We start from the raw sequence: 18,370 nt of genomic DNA on the forward strand, positions 1-18,370 counted from the left end.
AAAAAATTTCACCTATTTACAAATGCTTGTAAGTAAACTTGTAAACATATATGTAGGTCTGTCTTAATTTTACTTACAACTGAACACTGACAAATAACTCAACACTGTACAAAAACAGCTGAAGAAACCAGCAGATTTTTCAGGCATTCATTTAATAATAAGAGTAAGAATATGGTCCAAAAGAGATATATATGTAAATGCACATCAGCAGAAGGAGTGTTTTGTAAGCTGTACTGGAATTTACTTTCTTAAGCTCGAGGTCTGGATTAGGGTGTGATGGCAATGTGTTATAGTCAAAAGTATTCCGGTTTTCAGGGATTTGTCACCTAGCCACCAAATATGTCTACTGAGCTATTCCTCAGGAAATGTTTTTATTTCCTTGAATGCAAAACTTTGAAACCCTAAACTAACCCACCATAATTTTCTAAACATGGATGGATTACGTGAAACAAATATTTTTTTAAGGATGGCCTTGTGTTTAATGGAGATGCAGTGAGAAATATACACGTGTTTTAACAAGCCTTTCATAAAACAGAACTTACAAGACCGAGAAAAAAAATCATCACAGGAAATGAATGGGAATTTTCGCAAATGTTCAATTGAAAATGTGTTATGAATTTTGTAAACTGGGCTACATGCATTCATTCTGGCAAAAAGGTAAACATAAAACCATCAGTCACTAGTTTTAAGGGATGACATCTGGACACAATCTACAACCATGACAACTTGCCTTAATTGTTTAATTCCTTTCACTCCTTTTCATGTCATATCATGCACAGTGGATTTCAGCCACCAAATTCATCCAAGAAATTTCAATCATTTCTCCACTACACTCAAGCATGCTGCGGGGCATTATACATGTAGCTTTGGGGATATGTAGCAAAGTAAATTTGGAATCGGACTGGAGGAAGCAGGTCAAAGGTCAACCAGACTTTGTCTCACCACTTTATTTTCAATGGACTTCCAACTTTTATAAAGGTACATGTACATGAATTGGTCCTGAAGATATTTTGGTGACAGACAGACAGACAGACAGACAGTTTACAGTGCTTCTTCAGCTTATGTGCATTTACTTCTCACTTTGTTCAGAGATGAGCAACACAATGTAACTGAGCTTGTCTACAGATCGACCATGTGTGTTATGACGTGATCGGCCTTGGATTTACCTCCCCTTGGATGGGACTCTCGTCCTCGTGCCGCATTCGGTACTCAGCCATGACGTAGAATAAAATTGCAAGGACAAGCATAGCAATGAGCACGTAGAGTTTGCCTGCCACACACATGAACGTGCCAGATACAAATGCAGTGAAGAGTCCAAAACTTTGGAGAAGTCGGCTGTTGGCAAACGCAACATCTGTTTTTTCTGGGCAGGTCAAACAGATTAAACCTGAAGTAAGAAAAGAAAAAAAAAAAGATCAAAACAAAAGTTACAATGGAAGAACTGCATTTGACCTAAATCTTCGTCCATAACTATTAAAACAATTCATTTTGCCTGAACCAACAGAAAGGTGATTAGATGGTTGTGGAAAATGTTCCAATGCCAAAAGTGAAGATTTGAAGATGTTCCAATGCCAAAAGTAAAGATTTGAAGAGTTTTATTGATCACAGAATCGCATTTTGAGGTTTATTTGGAAGGTATGATGACATCGCATTTTGAGGTTTATTTGGAAGGTATGATGACATCACATTTTGAGGTTTATTTGGAAGGTATGATGACATCGCACCCTATAATCAGCTTCACCACCGAAATTAATAGAATACAACCTCTACTTGCCTCTAAAAATGCTCTTCTTTTAGGAAAAATTTGAGGTGATGAAATTACTGTATTTATTGACTCCTGTAGTTTCTTGTTCCTTGTGTTCAAAGTACCACGACTAGTACAGAAGCCCAAGTAGTATCGTGCAGCACTGCACAGTACTGAGTGAGCCAAATAAGCGAGAGAGGACTGGGTGTAGGGTGTAAAACACCAATCAAATCAATAAATCAATAAAACCGAATAAGCACCCCTCTTGATCCCCCTGTGAATTGTGTCTGAGACAAAAGCCCTGTAAGCATCAGGTTCATTCATCAGGAACACCAGAGGGGAAGCAATCAAAAGGACAAATAATGCCAAAGTACTTACACTAATGCTCCAGTTTACTGTAAACCATCTAAAATTTTTGGCCAATGGGGGATAGTTTTCCGTACATTGTGACAGTTTCAAAACTCCACTGTTTTTGCGACGTAAACATCTTAATGTCAAAAAAGATGGAACCATCCTTCTTAATTGGCTTTTCATCAGATGCGAAATGAGTCAGCAAGATGTTTTTGAGCAAAACAATTGTTTCTCTTAAGGGGTATTCACTAAAATTGTAATACCTTATTTAAAAAAAAATTGACACTTTTCCAAAATTACTGTTTCTGCAAGAGAAAAAATTCACCCTAAATATAACTTTTCAGAATTACAACATTTGTTTACTCACAGATATCACTTTAATTATCAAACATCACTGTCATTGGTTTGATGTTGATCTACCCTTAGGAATTAAGCTTGTTTAGATGTCATATATCATGTTTACATATTGACATTTTATCAGATTTTCCTTATATCATACAAAAGGTTTGCCAGCAACCTGTAAATGGGTTTTCTCCGGGCTCTGCTCAATTTCCTCGCAAAATAATGCTGGCCACCATTGTATAAGTGAAATATTCTTGAGTAAGGCATAAAGCACCAATCAAATAAATAAATAAATAAATAAATAAATAAATAGACTATATGGCCATGGTATTTACTAGTATATAAAACTAAAATGACTACATTTCAACACCACAGGTTGCCAAACTGACATATTATATGTTTATATAATAGCATGGACAGGAAACATTTGCCAGAACATCTACTGTAATTAGCTCAATGAGATCACTTCAACTGAAATTTTAACCGAATTCCTATTTGAATGAACCTTTTTATTTAAATGGACTATTCCAGGTGCTTGTATACACACACATGGACTGGGGAACTTTTTTCTATAAACACTCTTAAACTCATGTTTTTAGAAGATTTACAGCAATCTCTAAATGTCTCTCCGTGTTCGGATGTACCATTTATACCGTCAGTTTTACAGCAGTTTCTCAGTTTTATTTAAAAAGGATGAGCTTCCCCAGGAGAGGTAACTGTCACCGATGTGCTATCGACCCGACACAACAATGTGTGTGCCGCAAACTTCAGGTCAGCATCAAGCCCCCTTCTGCTAAACAGTGGATGTGTGTATTTGGCTGTTTGCTATCAGCATGATCAAAGTGGCCGGCAGAGCGGCCGGCTGACTGCAGCAGCAGTATCGTGTGTTGTGCACCAATACTGTTATACGAGATATTGGATCAATAGCATTATGGGTAAGCCATAAGGCCAATTTACAGAGGGCCGGCAGAAAGCTTCTGCTTCGTGACACAGCCACCACTGATAACCAATCGCATTCGGGCGCTCTCCTCAGCCGTGTTCGCACTTAACAAGCTTTCTCCCGAGTCAATCCATACAGACCAGCACTTTTCAATTCTGTTATCGAAACCATTTATGCTATTTGAATGAGGGACTGCGATGCGATTTTCTTACTGCTGAGTATCTGGTGGTAATAGAATCAGCTTTATCAAACCTGCTTTCAACAAGGGCCTTCTGTGTAGACTAATTCAAGATCTGTAACTTCACAACTGACAAATTTGGCAGCGATCAAATTGACCTTCTGACAGAGAAAATTTTGATTGATGGATTGTGTACCGATACAATCAGGAATGTTTCAGCGATATCAAGGGAACGGTTATTTTTTTCCTTACAGTGAGCAGACAGGAATAAAAGCCACACTTAGAAGCCAATTGATGGCCTGCCATATCGTGTTAATAGTGGCGTGACACAAAACTGATTTAATTCTTCAGCTTTTTTGGCACAAATTACAGTGCATTTTATCCTCTGAATCAAACCATCATTTTCTTTAACATATTACACACATTCAATACAAACAACCAAAATCTAACATTATTTTCTGCAGATTCATTTTCAAAATAGACATTTTTATTTAATGTGAGCAACTGAGTGCCGCACTGATTGACAATAAACCTTCCAGTTGTCTTTATTTTTAGACTAATGACTTGTGGATTGCCATTCGGATAAAAAGGATAACATTGCCTGGGAGATGAAAGTTCAAAGATCATTTGCATAAATTCATATTAAATACATTTACTTAAAAAATCTGAAAGTAATTCAGGTACTGAGCTCAGTATTTGAGTACATGTATTAAAAAGCAAAAGAAAGCAAGAGGGATGCTCAACTGTTGATTCTCTGCATGTGTGTTAATTATTGTCATTGCAAAATTCATGTCCGTCTCTTTTTTTTGTGATAAAATTATTGCTTAATGGAGAAAAAAAGACATGAATTTAACATTCCAAGTTGTATTACGTTCAAATTTATCTACTAAAGAATTATAATACACATTTAGGCAAATACTCTTCGAATATCCCATTCCCTAAATGTTAGAAATTGTTATTTAACTCAAAGGCAAGATTAGATGAGCAAGGTAAAAATACCAAGCTATCATTGGCTTTAACTGTTATTGGACTGTTACTGAATGGCAGAAGTTAACCAGAAATCAATCAAAAGACTTAATTTAAATCTTCGTCTCTGCTTTCACCAACCCAAATTGCAATTCCAATTTGAGCCAATAAGGGTAAAACACCTTTTGTGATCTAAAGTGATCTAAAATGTTGAATTTCTACCAATGACAGAGAATGTTATTGTAGGTTTTCTGCAAGCCTCATACAAGTACATACACCAAATGCACCCACCACTGGATTGATTTGTCAACTGGCCTTTTTTCAATCCTGATAGAACACATGATCAATTTGCCAAAGACAAAACTCCTCTACAAGGGAGCCATCTGAACCAGCATTGTCAACTGAATCAGATTTACAACTTATCTAAGCCTGATGAAAATCCCTCAGAAATTGGTTTATTTAATAAAGGATTATTCAAATTATTCCAATCATACTAGTACTAGCTGGTTTATCTAAAGCCTGTGGGACATTCCTAAGGACAGAAAACGTCCAATAAATCACTGATAGCATAATTTGATAACTGGCTTAATACAAGTTGACTCAGCTGGCTTAATGCAAGATATCCAAGATTAGCTACTGGATACATACAGCATGTACGGATGTCTGCACAAAGTGCAGGTTAGAATCAGAATAAGATTTTCATATCTTAAACTGACAAGTATTAATCTGTTAATCTTTCTGTAGGACAAAAAAAGCTAACCAGCAGCAGTGGGATTTGAGCTCCTGACCTATTCAGGAGGTCAGGATAGAGAACATTAGAGTTTATGAAATATTAATTAAGATTAAATGTTCAAAACAAACATTTTCGGATAAACCCATTGGGATCTGTTTCAAATAGGCTTCTCCGCCACTCGTCTACATAAGCCTCTCAAGTTTGAAAGTCTTTAAGTTAAGCAGTTTTATAATGTTGATGCAGAGAAAAACCATTATGATCACTGCAGTTCATACATATATTACAATGAAGATAGTGCCTATAACATTTCTCTGTGTGTAAAAATTGATGGCGCATTTAAGCACATCTATTTTACTTACTCTTAAAATCAATATGATTTGTCTCATGACACCAAAACTTGTAAATTTATATCAGAAAGGCCTGCATATAACTTTTTGTGATATGGCTGACAAATTCAGTAGAAAAACCCACTCACTCCAAATAAAGTCTTAAAGATTCTCTGATTTATTAAGATGTGAAGTTTGTGATTTTATGCCCAACAATGTATCTGAGATTACTTATATTGAAAGCTTGTTATATGATGTCACTCCAAATAGAGTTTTAAAGATTCTCTGTTATTTTATGCCCAACAATGTCCTTATCTGAGACTGTTTATACTGAAAGCTTAATATATGTTGTTTGTCACTTTTATAAGCGGAGGAAACCAGAGTGTCTAGCATAAACTACCCAGAAGTACTGACAAATTTTTCCACACAGAGCATACAGACTTGCCAGCTATTAATGGAAGACAAGCAGTCTTGAAAGAACATAAAGCTGTACAAACAGCCCTATCTCTGCCTCCTCAAACAATGAGGGCAGTGAAATGTACAAATTTCAGGAATTGAAATTCAGGCGAGGCGAAAGAACATCTTAAAGCAAGATTTGCATGCATGTATGTTACCAAATGAACTCTGTTCATCTCCTTTTTAATCTGACCATTTTGAAGAAAATTCATGTTGAGAAGTATGATTTCGTAATAACAGTTTTGCAATCATTTGCATATGGAAAACGCATGGAAAACTTACTGTTGCACTGCGTAAGCCAGACGGCATCACAAACTCCCCAGGCGGCGGCCAACACCAAAAACATGACCAGCCCGGAGTCCGGCAGCCACACGAGGAATCCAATCATAAGCCCGATGTGAGTAATCCCGCCAAATCCCAGTACCACCTCCCGCGGGATTACCCGCGCACAGATTGCGATCAGCACCGCGCTCAGAATGTTAAACACTCCTAGAGTGATCATACAGTAGCCCACATAATGGATACCCAGGGTGCAAGTCACGTACGCCTGCAAGAACAAGATCACAGATTAGAGTACTGCCCCCAGTGTAACTGTCCATGTAGCTTTTATACTAAGGAGACAGGCAACAGACTTTATATGAAAGTTCTCAGGAATGGGAAAAGACGATCCGAAAAAAGTCTGATTTAAAATTTCTCAAGAAAGCCTGAAAATACCTTGATTACCCTTTTGTACCTCCAAATTACATTAGCAATCATCTAGCTGTTCTGATCAAATCAGTAGCTGTTTGTATTTTACATACAAATGAAATCATCCAACTGGGATAAAATTCCTAGTGTTTTTGGTTAAATGAGCACTTTCAAGGATTAGATATAAAAGAGCCTGGGAATGGATTGACAAAGAAAATGATTTCATTTGAAAATTCTAATGTTGGAAAAAAAAGGTGTTCTTTAATAAATGAGCAGTTTCAAGGACAATTAAGAGGCAAAGGACCCTGGGAACGGATTGACAATATGACAGTAAAACCAAAACCATCAAAGTGACGATATCAGGTTGTCAAGAAAATAGCCTGGGCATTGTGTAATGTGCTAAAGCAAGCGTGCAAATATGGAAGTACCATTTCAAAGAATGTGTTACAGTTTTTATACAAATATGCATAAAAAACACAGGATATTCAGATACCCCTAAAAAATGATGTTTCTTTTGCTTTCTGCATTTTTTTTTTTTGGCATAACTTCATTCAATTTCAAAATCAGACTGCAATTTTAAGGTTCCTTTTCATGTATCACAAGCTAAAATTAATTAACGCTTTAAAGTGCATAAATGTTTGGGCATACACATGTATTTTGTTTATCTGCATTTCACTGCTTCTACCACCAGAATAAACCTTTCTCTTCTCAACAATCGTGCTAACAGGAATAGACGCTAATTTGGCATAAATTAAATCAAAAATCTGAACTACCATCAGGTGTTATCTCCCCTGGGGCACTCATGGTATTTAAGAGGGAAATTAAAGTGCACGCTTCAAATTCCCATGTATATCCTAAATGACCACAAATTTTGTCCATGACCAACTTGCCCATTTTTCCTGATTCTGAGAATTCTATTGAGGTTAGAAAGGTGTATCGAGGTTTGCTTGGAACATTGGACGATATTCTACTGGAAAATTGTAAGTTTCAGCATAAAAGTAATGTTTAGTGACATTTATATGTCTGCAAAAATGCACTTTTGCGAGCGAAATTTTAGGTTATTTAGTGCGATCCATCCTGCAGCTAAACCCTTGAGGAAAAAGGGCAATTGACACATTGTCACCAATTTAAATTATTACACATGTACATGTATTATTTATTCTGAAAACATTCAACACCAAAGTGAAGCAGGAAAGAACATGTACTTCGTCATTAATTTTAAGCCGTCATTTTAATTCAGTCATCAGCGTCAGGTCCAGTTATCTCTTTTAGCTTTCTCATTCAATCATAACCTTAATGTACCACAATCTGACTAAAACAGAAGAATTAGGTGATCACAAACTCTCAAGTTAAAACCATTCCTGAGTAAATAATTAATAGCCGAGTCCTGCTTGCTATTTGTGGTACAATGTTAATCACATTTAGTCCACTTCAGTCTTGCACACTTAAAGCTGTCAATAGAAATCTTCCATACAGCATGTTAGCTAGTACCACTTTGGACAACCTCTGTATTTACATCATAACATGACAGTTCTTAATTACAACACTTTTAAGCACTATGATAATCAAAGGTGTATTGCTTTTTTAATGTGACATGAGTTAGAAATGGGAAGATAATTTGTTGGTGAGGCAAAATCTGGCTAGTTTAAAGAAGCACATCTTCATTTCATGCAGATTTGAATTAATGTTTTCATGGTTTTTTTAACAGAGAATAAAATGCACATAAAAATAAAGGGGGACTTTTTGTGCTGTATTGAACGGGCAGAATAAAAGTGAGATTAATTTTAGTCTTCAAACAATTGACATGCTTGAACTGTTACATTTCCTCATTAAATACAGACAGAGACAGATACATGTACATGTACATCCACGTTGAACACATCCATATTAAAGCAATCAGAGCCTGTTAAGCAGCTGAACACATCCACATTATAGCAATCAGAGCCTGTTTAGCAGCTGAACACATCCACATTATAGCAATCAGAGCCTGTTTAGCAGCTGAACACATCCACATTATAGCAATCAGAGCCTGTTTAGCAGCTGAACACATCCACATTATAGCAATCAGAGCCTGTTTAGCAGCTGAACACATCCACATTATAGCAATCAGAGCCTTTTAGCAGCTGAACACATCCACATTATAGCAATCAGAGCCTGTTTAGCAGCTGAACACATCCACATTATAGCAATCAGAGCCTTTTAGCAGCTGAACACATCCACATTATAGCAAACAGAGCCTGTTTAGGAGCTCAACACATCCATATTAAAGCAATCAGAGCCTGTTCAGCAGTTGAAAACATCTACATTATAGCAATCATAGCCTGTTTAGCAGTTGAAAACATTTACATTATAACAATCATAGCCTGTTTAGCAGCTGAACATATCCACATTATAGCAATGAGAGCCTGTTTAGCAGCTGAACACATCCACATTATAGCAATCAGAGCCTGTTTAGCAGCTGAACACATCCACATTATAGCAATCATAGCCTGTTTAGCAGCTGAACACATCCACATTATAGCAAACAGAGCCTGTTTAGGAGCTCAACACATCCATATTAAAGCAATCAGAGCCTGTTCAGCAGTTGAAAACATCTACATTATAGCAATCATAGCCTGTTTAGCAGTTGAAAACATCTACATTATAGCAATCATAGCCTGTTTAGCAGCTGAACATATCCACATTATAGCAATGAGAGCCTGTTTAGCAGCTGAACACATCCACATTATAGCAATCATAGCCTGTTTAGCAGCTGGCAAGAATTGGAGTTGCCACTGCATTTCTACTTGTTCAATATGATCCAAAATGTATGCTCAAGAACCTCTGTCTATTTGCATTTTATTCACTTTAAATGAGTGTAAAAGTGTAAAAAAAAAAAAAAAAAAAACTGCTGAAAACCATACAATTCTGTTTTGAATCAAAATGGCCTTCCAGATGATGCATATTACTGAATACTGTATTAAAATGACTAACATCTACCATTTTGTCCTTGATTGACACAGTTACGGTAAATGAATTTATTCTGAGAGTTCTATTGATCTCAGAAAGGTGTTTTGAGGTTTGTGATTTATTTATTTATTTGATAGGTGTTTTAAGCCGTACTCAAGAATATTTCACTTATACGATGGCGGCCAGCATTGTAGTGGGAGGAAAACGGGCAGACCAGGGCAAACCAGTGACCATCTGGAGGTTGCTCGCAGGCCTTCCTACTGGAAAATGTAAGGCTCACCACCAAAAAAGTCATATTGTATCACCTTTGTTTGCATCGATAAAAATCCACTTTTTTTAAAGTTATTTACCATATTTTTTCTTTTTTTTTTTTTCAAAATCCTTACCTTGTTGAAATCGGCAAATATGAAGCCTTGCTGGAGACCGCTGAAGATTATCATTGGCACCAGGAGTCTGTACGTCTTGTGTGTGAACATGAAGGTAAAATGTTGAACAACCAGCTGAAAAATGAAGCAAAAAAGTGCAGTTAAATAAACAGGCCACCACAAGTCATGCTTTCCAGAACACACCTGTACAAGGCTTCAAGTGAAAATATATGCAAGGACACACAAGACGCAGGTTCAGTGCTTATTCTCAGATAGGCCATTCTCAATCTTTCCTTTTGATGGGCACATGTTGTCGGTTAGCGCCACACTCCAAAAATATTTCACTGTTACTTTTATAGGTGGAAGAAACTTTCCTGTGTGTGATGTACAGACAATGCACACTATACTGGAGCAAGACAAAAGGTCTTCAACTGCTAGTAATTTTCAACGATGCTAACAAGTTCAGGTACAAGTGTATAAAGAGAGCGACATACATAAAGACCAAACAACATAGGTTAGCATGCAAAATACAAATGATACAGGATAAATAAAAGAGCAGGACTGGAACCGTCACAATACTTCTCCAAGGAAAGAGAAATTTTGTATGTACATAACATTTATTAAAACCTATTGCTGGCTTCTGTATAATTATTTCATTATTAATTTCATGATTTGAGAGTTTTTGCTTGTAGATTTTGATGCACTGCCTTCTGAAAATAAAAGACAGGAAATTACAAAGCTGCTCTAAAAATCAACTCATAGTAATTTAAAGAAAAAAAAAAACCTTTCTCTTTGTTCACTGTTTTTGTGAAACTTTATTCCAAATATAAAAAGAGACACATTTTGTATAAAAGTATGAACACACGTACCATGGTATACAACATGTTTCAACTGACGCACAGGTATTGTTTCAAACTTTCAAATTTCTGTACACTCTACAGAGTAGAGCCAACGGGATAATGGAGCCATTATACCAGTGAGGCATGAAGGACGTGATCTGTACGCAGCTTCCATGTTAAGAGAGCATCACTGGCAGTCAGAATAAATACGATCACATTTATCAGATACAGGTCACGGCTATGCGGGGTCACAGAGCCATGTAATAGGCAAGATGCTTCAGGCAATGCTGTCTGGTAATTTGGCCTTCTCCATTGCAATCGGCAAAAAGTTTCTTCAGTAAATCACTGTTTTATTAACGCCAGAAGACAAATCAATGCTAATCTCTTCCTTGTGTCGTGTCTGTGCGAGAATGGCGGTTCCTAAACATCTAATCAACACTCGAATTATTCCACCCAATCAATGGCAAGTTTGCCCATCATTCAATAAACTCCGCAGGCCGCTCAATTGTCGCTAAGTATTCTTCCGGAGATCATAAAACACGTTTTAACTGTCCGGACAAAAGGCCATGGATTGGTGGTCAACCAATAGCTGTGGTGTACGTGATGGATAGCCACGGAACTGCGAGGGAACAAGCTTTACGACCCACTTTTAAGGACGTGGCACGAGAAGAAAACACATTCTGGTGCTATTCTTTACAAGCCTCGCTAATTTGATCATGGTGACAAGGCAGAAGCACCCTCCTGGTTCGGCTGATGGGTGAATTTTTTAAGCCAGCCCAATTATATTTCTTAACATGAAAACATAATAACTGACTTGAAAATAAATAATGAAACTGAAATACAATTCATTTGATAAACGACCTGAACCATCACATGGGTGGGTATGGGGGAGGGAGGTGTGGCAGGGGAATATATACCTAAACAATGGCTTCATTCCACTAGGACTATGAAGCTGTTTCGAGTTGCCTTAGACTTTCATGATAAGAGTGATAATTTGTGTGTAAGTTCAGGAGTTATACCACGAGTTATATTTAAATCTATATATACATGTATATGCAAATGTATGTCTATGACAGTTTCAAGATCCTAGGGACATGTCATTTTCAATCTGAAGACAGTATCCATTATGGTATCGGTAAACTGATGCAACCGCCAATCTGATTTGACTGATCAATCAAGGTAGACCTTACCAAGGCTTAGAGCCTGGAACACAAGGTTCTGTTTTATGCTTTAAATCAAGTTGAACAGAGCTAATGAAAGTTATATTCCACAACAAGCAGCTTCAAGTCACAAGCCAGTACTTAAGCAAATGGCCAGTGAAGGATATTCAGAAATTACAAACAAGCACAAGCATACATCATTTGGACATTTCAGCTGAATGTACACATGTAAGAATTCCTATGGTGATTGATTAAAACTAAAAATATCAACCCTAATAAAACCAGATGAGGTACAGTAACAAAGGAAACCTTCCTATACATGTGTCTACAGTCAAAATTAACATATGGTGCAAAATTTAAATTTTATCCTCAATCTGATTTTAAATTCATCAAAATGAGATAGATATAACTTGCTGTAATTTCTCTAGTAAAACAAATCAGTAAGTTTTTATTTCTACCCTATATACCACCTAAGATTTTGGTTATTATTGCATTTTCTTTTAAAGTTTGAGGGAATCTAGTCTTAAAACTTACAAAGGCAAAAGTTAAAACTCTGATCAAACACACTGGCAGACCTGACAGTTCATAAATCACATCAAATGTCTAAAGACTGATTTCGTTATACAAAAGAAAAATTGGTTTTGGTCACAAAAAGTTTGCCAGATTTTAATACTCTGGCAGTTCTGTTGTCCTTAGAAAGATTATCTGAGGTTTGTTTGGAAGTTAGGATGATACTGGAAAAAAGTTTCAGCACCAAAAGCAATATTTAATCGCAGTTATTTACCTGCAAAAAGACAATTTGGCACATTATTCTCTGATGAATGAATGAGTGAACAAATCCTTGGGATTTAACATAGTACTTAGCAATTTTTCAGTTATATGATGACAAGGAATCATTAGATGTGTGTACGTGTGTCTTCTTGTGGCAGGGTGAGTCCATACTGCCAATGTGCCACAGCCAATGAAGTATCATGCTTAAGACACCAGACATGACACCGGTCAGGCTATACTGACTGCAGGCCAACCAATCCTGTTTCCTGGTCCTAACATTTCTCTCAATGCTGAGTGCCAAGTGGCAGCAACAGTCAGCATTTTTAAAGTCCTTGGTATGACCTCCTATATGCTTTGATGATGTCATTTTCAAAGATTAAAAGTGAATACTATTTTATATTGAAAGTGAGAAAAAAAGTACCAGAATAATGCACATCCGAGAAGCCTTTATTACCATATGGTTACATGGGCTATCTTTTTTTTCCCATCCATTGTGAGTAAAGAGTCATAATTCGTTGGTCGACACTTGCTGGCCGGACTCTGATTTCCCAGCAGGCAAAGAGCTGCGCCTGTCAATGAGCATGGCCTGGCGTACGGCCCAAGGCTCAATGGCCAATCATCACAGATTCTCTCTACCTTTGACAATACTGACTAATCTCGCAACGGACCTGGGGAAATGTGGGAGGAAGCTTAACCTGGACTGTAAGGATCGCAAACACCAAAAGTGGTTCCTCTCCCAAACTGTCCCAAGTGACAATGTTTGATTAGAGGCATCTGCTGACCAACAACTTTCTACAACACAAATTACCTCGCTTGTCCCCTGGTGGAATGTCCCTGGCCTTGACTGATCTGATTACCTAAGCCATCCAGAAAAAAGACCTTAATTAAGCATGGCTGGTCAAAGTAGCTATTACCAAGGACAAAAACATGGGCTGCAGTAATGCGGGGGGTTGGGCGTCATGCAGAGAAATGGGTGGCAGACTGGGCAATGGGTCTGTAAATTACATTGGATTGAGAGACAGAATTGAAACAAATGAGCCCAAAACGTTGCCAAAGTCAGCCTCACAGAGCCCTACGGCAAGAATATTAGCAATTTTAGGAGAAAGAATTCTTCTCGACACTGTTGTTCTAGTAAGTACATAAAGGACCCGTAAATTAACTGAAGGCGTCTAACACCTACATTACAGTCAGAATTTGTGGCAGCTCGTTATGTGTTCATCTGCTGTTGTTTCATGTTTGTTTTTGGTGGCATTCAATAACTGCCTAACCATGCATTATACATTACCTGTAAGTAAATTTATTACAAAAAAGAAAACATCAAAGAAAAACAATATCTACTTATCACGGTACACTACCATTTCAGATAAAACTAGACTAATCCACTCCCGGGACGCTTCTATAATACTTCTTTAAGACTGTTAATGAGCGCAGACGTAGGTGTATCATAAATATTCCTACTTTACATTTGTTAGCCCAGTACATGAATTAAAACAGCACTTAAAAATTCTTTAAAACCTAAAAGATCCTGCAACTTGCAAGCAACCTGTAAGACACTGTACATATATGTTTCCACAGCCTATGAATGGATTGCATACTAGCTCCCAACATAATGACTCTGGAGTCTCTTGCCAATATGGACACTGTGAGTTAAAATCTGGACACAAGAGAATTATCAGAAAACCCATACCTGCCAGGATCAGGTAAAGTGTAATCACTGATCTTACCTGTGAACAGGCCTTGTTAGGATCCACCTGTGCCCTGATACCATCCAGACACAAGAGGACAAGCATGAAGCCTATACCTGCCAGGATCAGGTAAGGTGTAATCACTGATCTTACCTGTGAACAGGGCTTGTTAGGATCCACCTGTACCCCGATACCATCAAGACACAAGAGGATAAGCATGAAGCCTATACCTGCCAGGATCAGGTAAGGTGTAATCACGGATCTTACCTGTGAACAGGGCTTGTTAGGGTCCACCTGTGCCCCGATATCATCCAGACAGAAGAGGATAAGCAGGAAGCCTATACCTGCCAGGATCAGGTAAGGTGTAATCATTGATCTTACCTGTGAACAGGGCTTGTTAGGGTCCACCTGTACCCCGATACCATCAAGACACAAGAGGATAAGCAGGAAGCCTATACCTGCCAGAATCAGGTAAGGTGTAATCATTGATCTTACCTGTGAACAGGGCTTGTTAGGGTCCACCTGTGCCCCGATATCATCCAGACACAAGAGGATAAGCAGGAAGTCTATACCTGCCAGGATCAGGTAAGGTGTAATCACTGATCTTACCTGTGAACAGGGCTTGTTAGGATCCACCTGTGCCCGGATACCATCCAGACACAAGAGGATGAGCATGAAGCCTATACCTGCCAGGATCAGGTAAGGTGTAATCATTGATCTTACCTGTGAACAGGGCTTGTTAGGGTCCACCTGTGCCCCGATATCATCCAGACACAAGAGGATAAGCAGGAAGCCTATACCTGCCAGGATCAGGTAAGGTGTAATCATTGATCTTACCTGTGAACAGGGCTTGTTAGGGTCCACCTGTGCCCCGATATCATCCAGACACAAGAGGATAAGCATGAAGCCTATACCTGCCAGGATCAGGTAAGGTGTAATCACGGATCTTACCTGTGAACAGGGCTTGTTAGGGTCCACCTGTGCCCCGATATCATCCAGACAGAAGAGGATAAGCAGGAAGCCTATACCTGCCAGGATCAGGTAAGGTGTAATCACTGATCTTACCTATGAACAGGGCTTGTTAGGGTCCACCTGTGCCCCGATATCATCCAGACACAAGAGGATAAGCAGGAAGCCTATACCTGCCAGGATCAGGTAAGGTGTAATCATTGATCTTACCTGTGAACAGGGCTTGTTAGGGTCCACCTGTGCCCCGATATCATCCAGACAGAAGAGGATAAGCAGGAAGCCTATACCTGCCAGGATCAGGTAAGGTGTAATCACTGATCTTACCTGTGAACAGGGCTTGTTAGGATCCTCCTGTACCCCGATACCATCCAGACACAAGAGGATAAGCAGGAAGCCTATACCTGCCAGGATCAGGTAAGGTGTAATCATTGATCTTACCTGTGAACAGGGCTTGTTAGGATCCACCTGTTCCTGATATCATCCAGACACAAGAGGATAAGCAGGAAGTCTATACCTGACAGGATCAGGTAAGGTGTAATCACTTATCTTACCTGTGAACAGGGCTTGTTAGGGTCCACCTGTGCCCCGATACCATCCAGACACAAGAGGATGAGCAGGAAGCCTACACCTGCCAGAATCAGGTAGGCACTCATTAGCTGCCACAGCTCTTTGTACACCTCTTCTGTAGGGGGTTGACTGGGTAACACTATAGCACCTTCACCTACAGAAAGATAACATCACATTTCATTGTTTTGCAGAAAACAGAAAATCTGACATTTGAACTGATTGTTCTTTAGCACCATACTCAAGAATTCATCACAGATTGATAAGATGGCTGTCAGTGTCATGGCTGGAGGAAACCAATGTGCCTGGTGCAAACCAGTTACCCAAATCATTTGTAACATACACACATGAGCATTGTATGATGTTGGGAGGGGTAAAAAAGTTGTTTCCAATGAATGCTACACTGTGTAAATAGCCACACAAGTGTTGTCAAGCACTTATTGTCACTAAGGCCCCACAAACAGTGAGAGTGCGGGAATCTACAAATTCTCTGTCCAAGGCCATGTTTGAATCCAACCGTTACTCACAGAAATTTGGATGAAAGATTTGCACAGATTGGTCTTGGGCCAAGGATCAAAGCATTAAATTTTGGAGGTGATTGTGATGGGATAGAGGGATTTTTTCCGTCGATTCTTTACAGGACATAAATGCAAAGCATTGCTTTGTATATTACGATCAAGGAATTGGTATATTTCGCTGGATTTGAGGTTTGCACCATTGCAATGCCTTTTAGTTTTCCAGTGATTTCACACTGAACATGCATCAATATACATGTACAAATGTGTACAGCATAATAACGCACATAATGTACGAAATAAGGCAGAAAAGTGAGGCCGGGTGTGTGTGTGTGTGTGGGGGGGGGGGGGGGGGGGATGATAGCTGAAGGTGTCCAAGAATGACTTCCAGTTGCCCTCAAGGAACCCTTCAATGTCTAAGACAAAAGAAGAGCAGCATGCATATTTAATACATTAGATACCCAAATATAACAGAAATGTACATGTACAAACATACATGTAGCGTGGTGTCTTGCGTGCATGTCAGTCTTAGCTTCTACCAATATTGCCAGATTAACCCACTGTACATGTACACACATACGCATGTATGTCTCTCTCTCTCTCTCTCTCTGTGTCTCTCAGACAAAACAGCTTGAAACAAATGACATCATCAGACCCAATGTATATATGCACTGATATATATCCCACACAAAGTTTAAAAAGCGTAACCTTTTTACTTTTGTGATGTTGCATATCGCAACCCAAAGTAAACATCTGAGAAAATTTAAAAGAGAGCCGACATGTTAGCAAATTTAACCAATAAGCAGAAGTTATTCATATAGGCCAAGAAAGCAGCTGTTTCGCCTGATGTCACGTGAACCCTGTTTTGCCTTTTAGCCATAGGAATATGGGGTAAGGGTGACGCGACATCACATTAGAGAGTTACTGAGTTTATCAGAACTAAATTGCTTTGGCTTTAAGTTTGTTTCCACCTCTCTTCTAAAATAACTAAAGTTTAATTATTTGTTGTCTTTTCTGTTAAAATGAGCAGTTTATCTCATCATAAATAAATGTACATGTATATTACAATCAGCCCTAGTGTCCAACTCAAGGATTTTTCACATAAATGACATGTATTTCAGTTATTTATTTATTTATTTATTTCACTGGTGTTTTACGCCATACTTAAAAATGTATCATGACGGTGGTCTACATTAAGGTGGGAGGGAGCCCAAAGCCTGGGTGAAAACCACAACCATCTGTGAGTTGCTGACAGACCTGTACACCCGTGCATTTCATATTTAATTTGATGCCAATAACACATACTGTGGAACTACATGAACACATATCGGGGCCTTCGTGGCTCAGCTAGTTAGAGCGCTAGCGCAGCGTAATGACCCAGGAGCCTCTCTCCAATGCGGTCGCTGTGAGTTCAAGTCCAGCTCATGCTGGCTTCCTCTCCGGCCGTAAGTGGGCAGGTCTGTCATCAACCTGCGGATGGTCGTGGGTTTTCCCTGGGCTGTGCCCAGTTTCCTCCCACCATAATGCTGGCCGCCGTCGTATAAGTGAAATACTCTTGAGTATGGCATAAAACACGAATCAAATAAATAAATAAATAAATGAACACATGTCAACAGGGGTTTGTCTGGTAGACTGGTCATGCATTTAACTTCGGTAATAAAGTTATTTATCTGATTTGAATTTCATGCTGTATTCTGAGAGTTGGTCATGGCTGAGTGGTTAGGATGCTCATCTTTCAATCATGGTCACACGGGCATTAGACATGTGGATTCAAATCTGGCCTTGGACATTGAATTTCTTAAATTCCAGTTCTTGGTGACAATAAGAGGT

At 38.6% G+C, this 18,370-nt stretch overlaps 1 protein-coding gene across 1 annotated transcript in view; it reads right to left on the reverse strand.

Moving 5' to 3' along the window:
* Positions 1 to 328: 328 nt before the first annotated feature.
* The window catches only part of LOC135479340 (protein unc-93 homolog A-like), a 35,400-nt gene continuing 17,358 nt past the window's right edge, over positions 329 to 18,370 (reverse strand). Inside the window, exons 5-8 of the mRNA XM_064759164.1 lie at positions 16,013 to 16,182; positions 10,059 to 10,172; positions 6,319 to 6,583; positions 329 to 1,387 (exon numbers count right to left, since the gene is read on the reverse strand). Of these exons, the coding sequence (XP_064615234.1) occupies positions 1,140 to 1,387; positions 6,319 to 6,583; positions 10,059 to 10,172; positions 16,013 to 16,182 (797 nt within the window). The 3' untranslated portion in view covers positions 329 to 1,139. The remainder of the gene's footprint in view (positions 1,388 to 6,318; positions 6,584 to 10,058; positions 10,173 to 16,012; positions 16,183 to 18,370) is intronic.

The sequence above is a fragment of the Liolophura sinensis genome, chromosome 12 (genome assembly GCF_032854445.1).
Source record: "Liolophura sinensis isolate JHLJ2023 chromosome 12, CUHK_Ljap_v2, whole genome shotgun sequence".
Taxonomy (NCBI): Eukaryota; Metazoa; Mollusca; class Polyplacophora; order Chitonida; family Chitonidae; genus Liolophura; species Liolophura sinensis.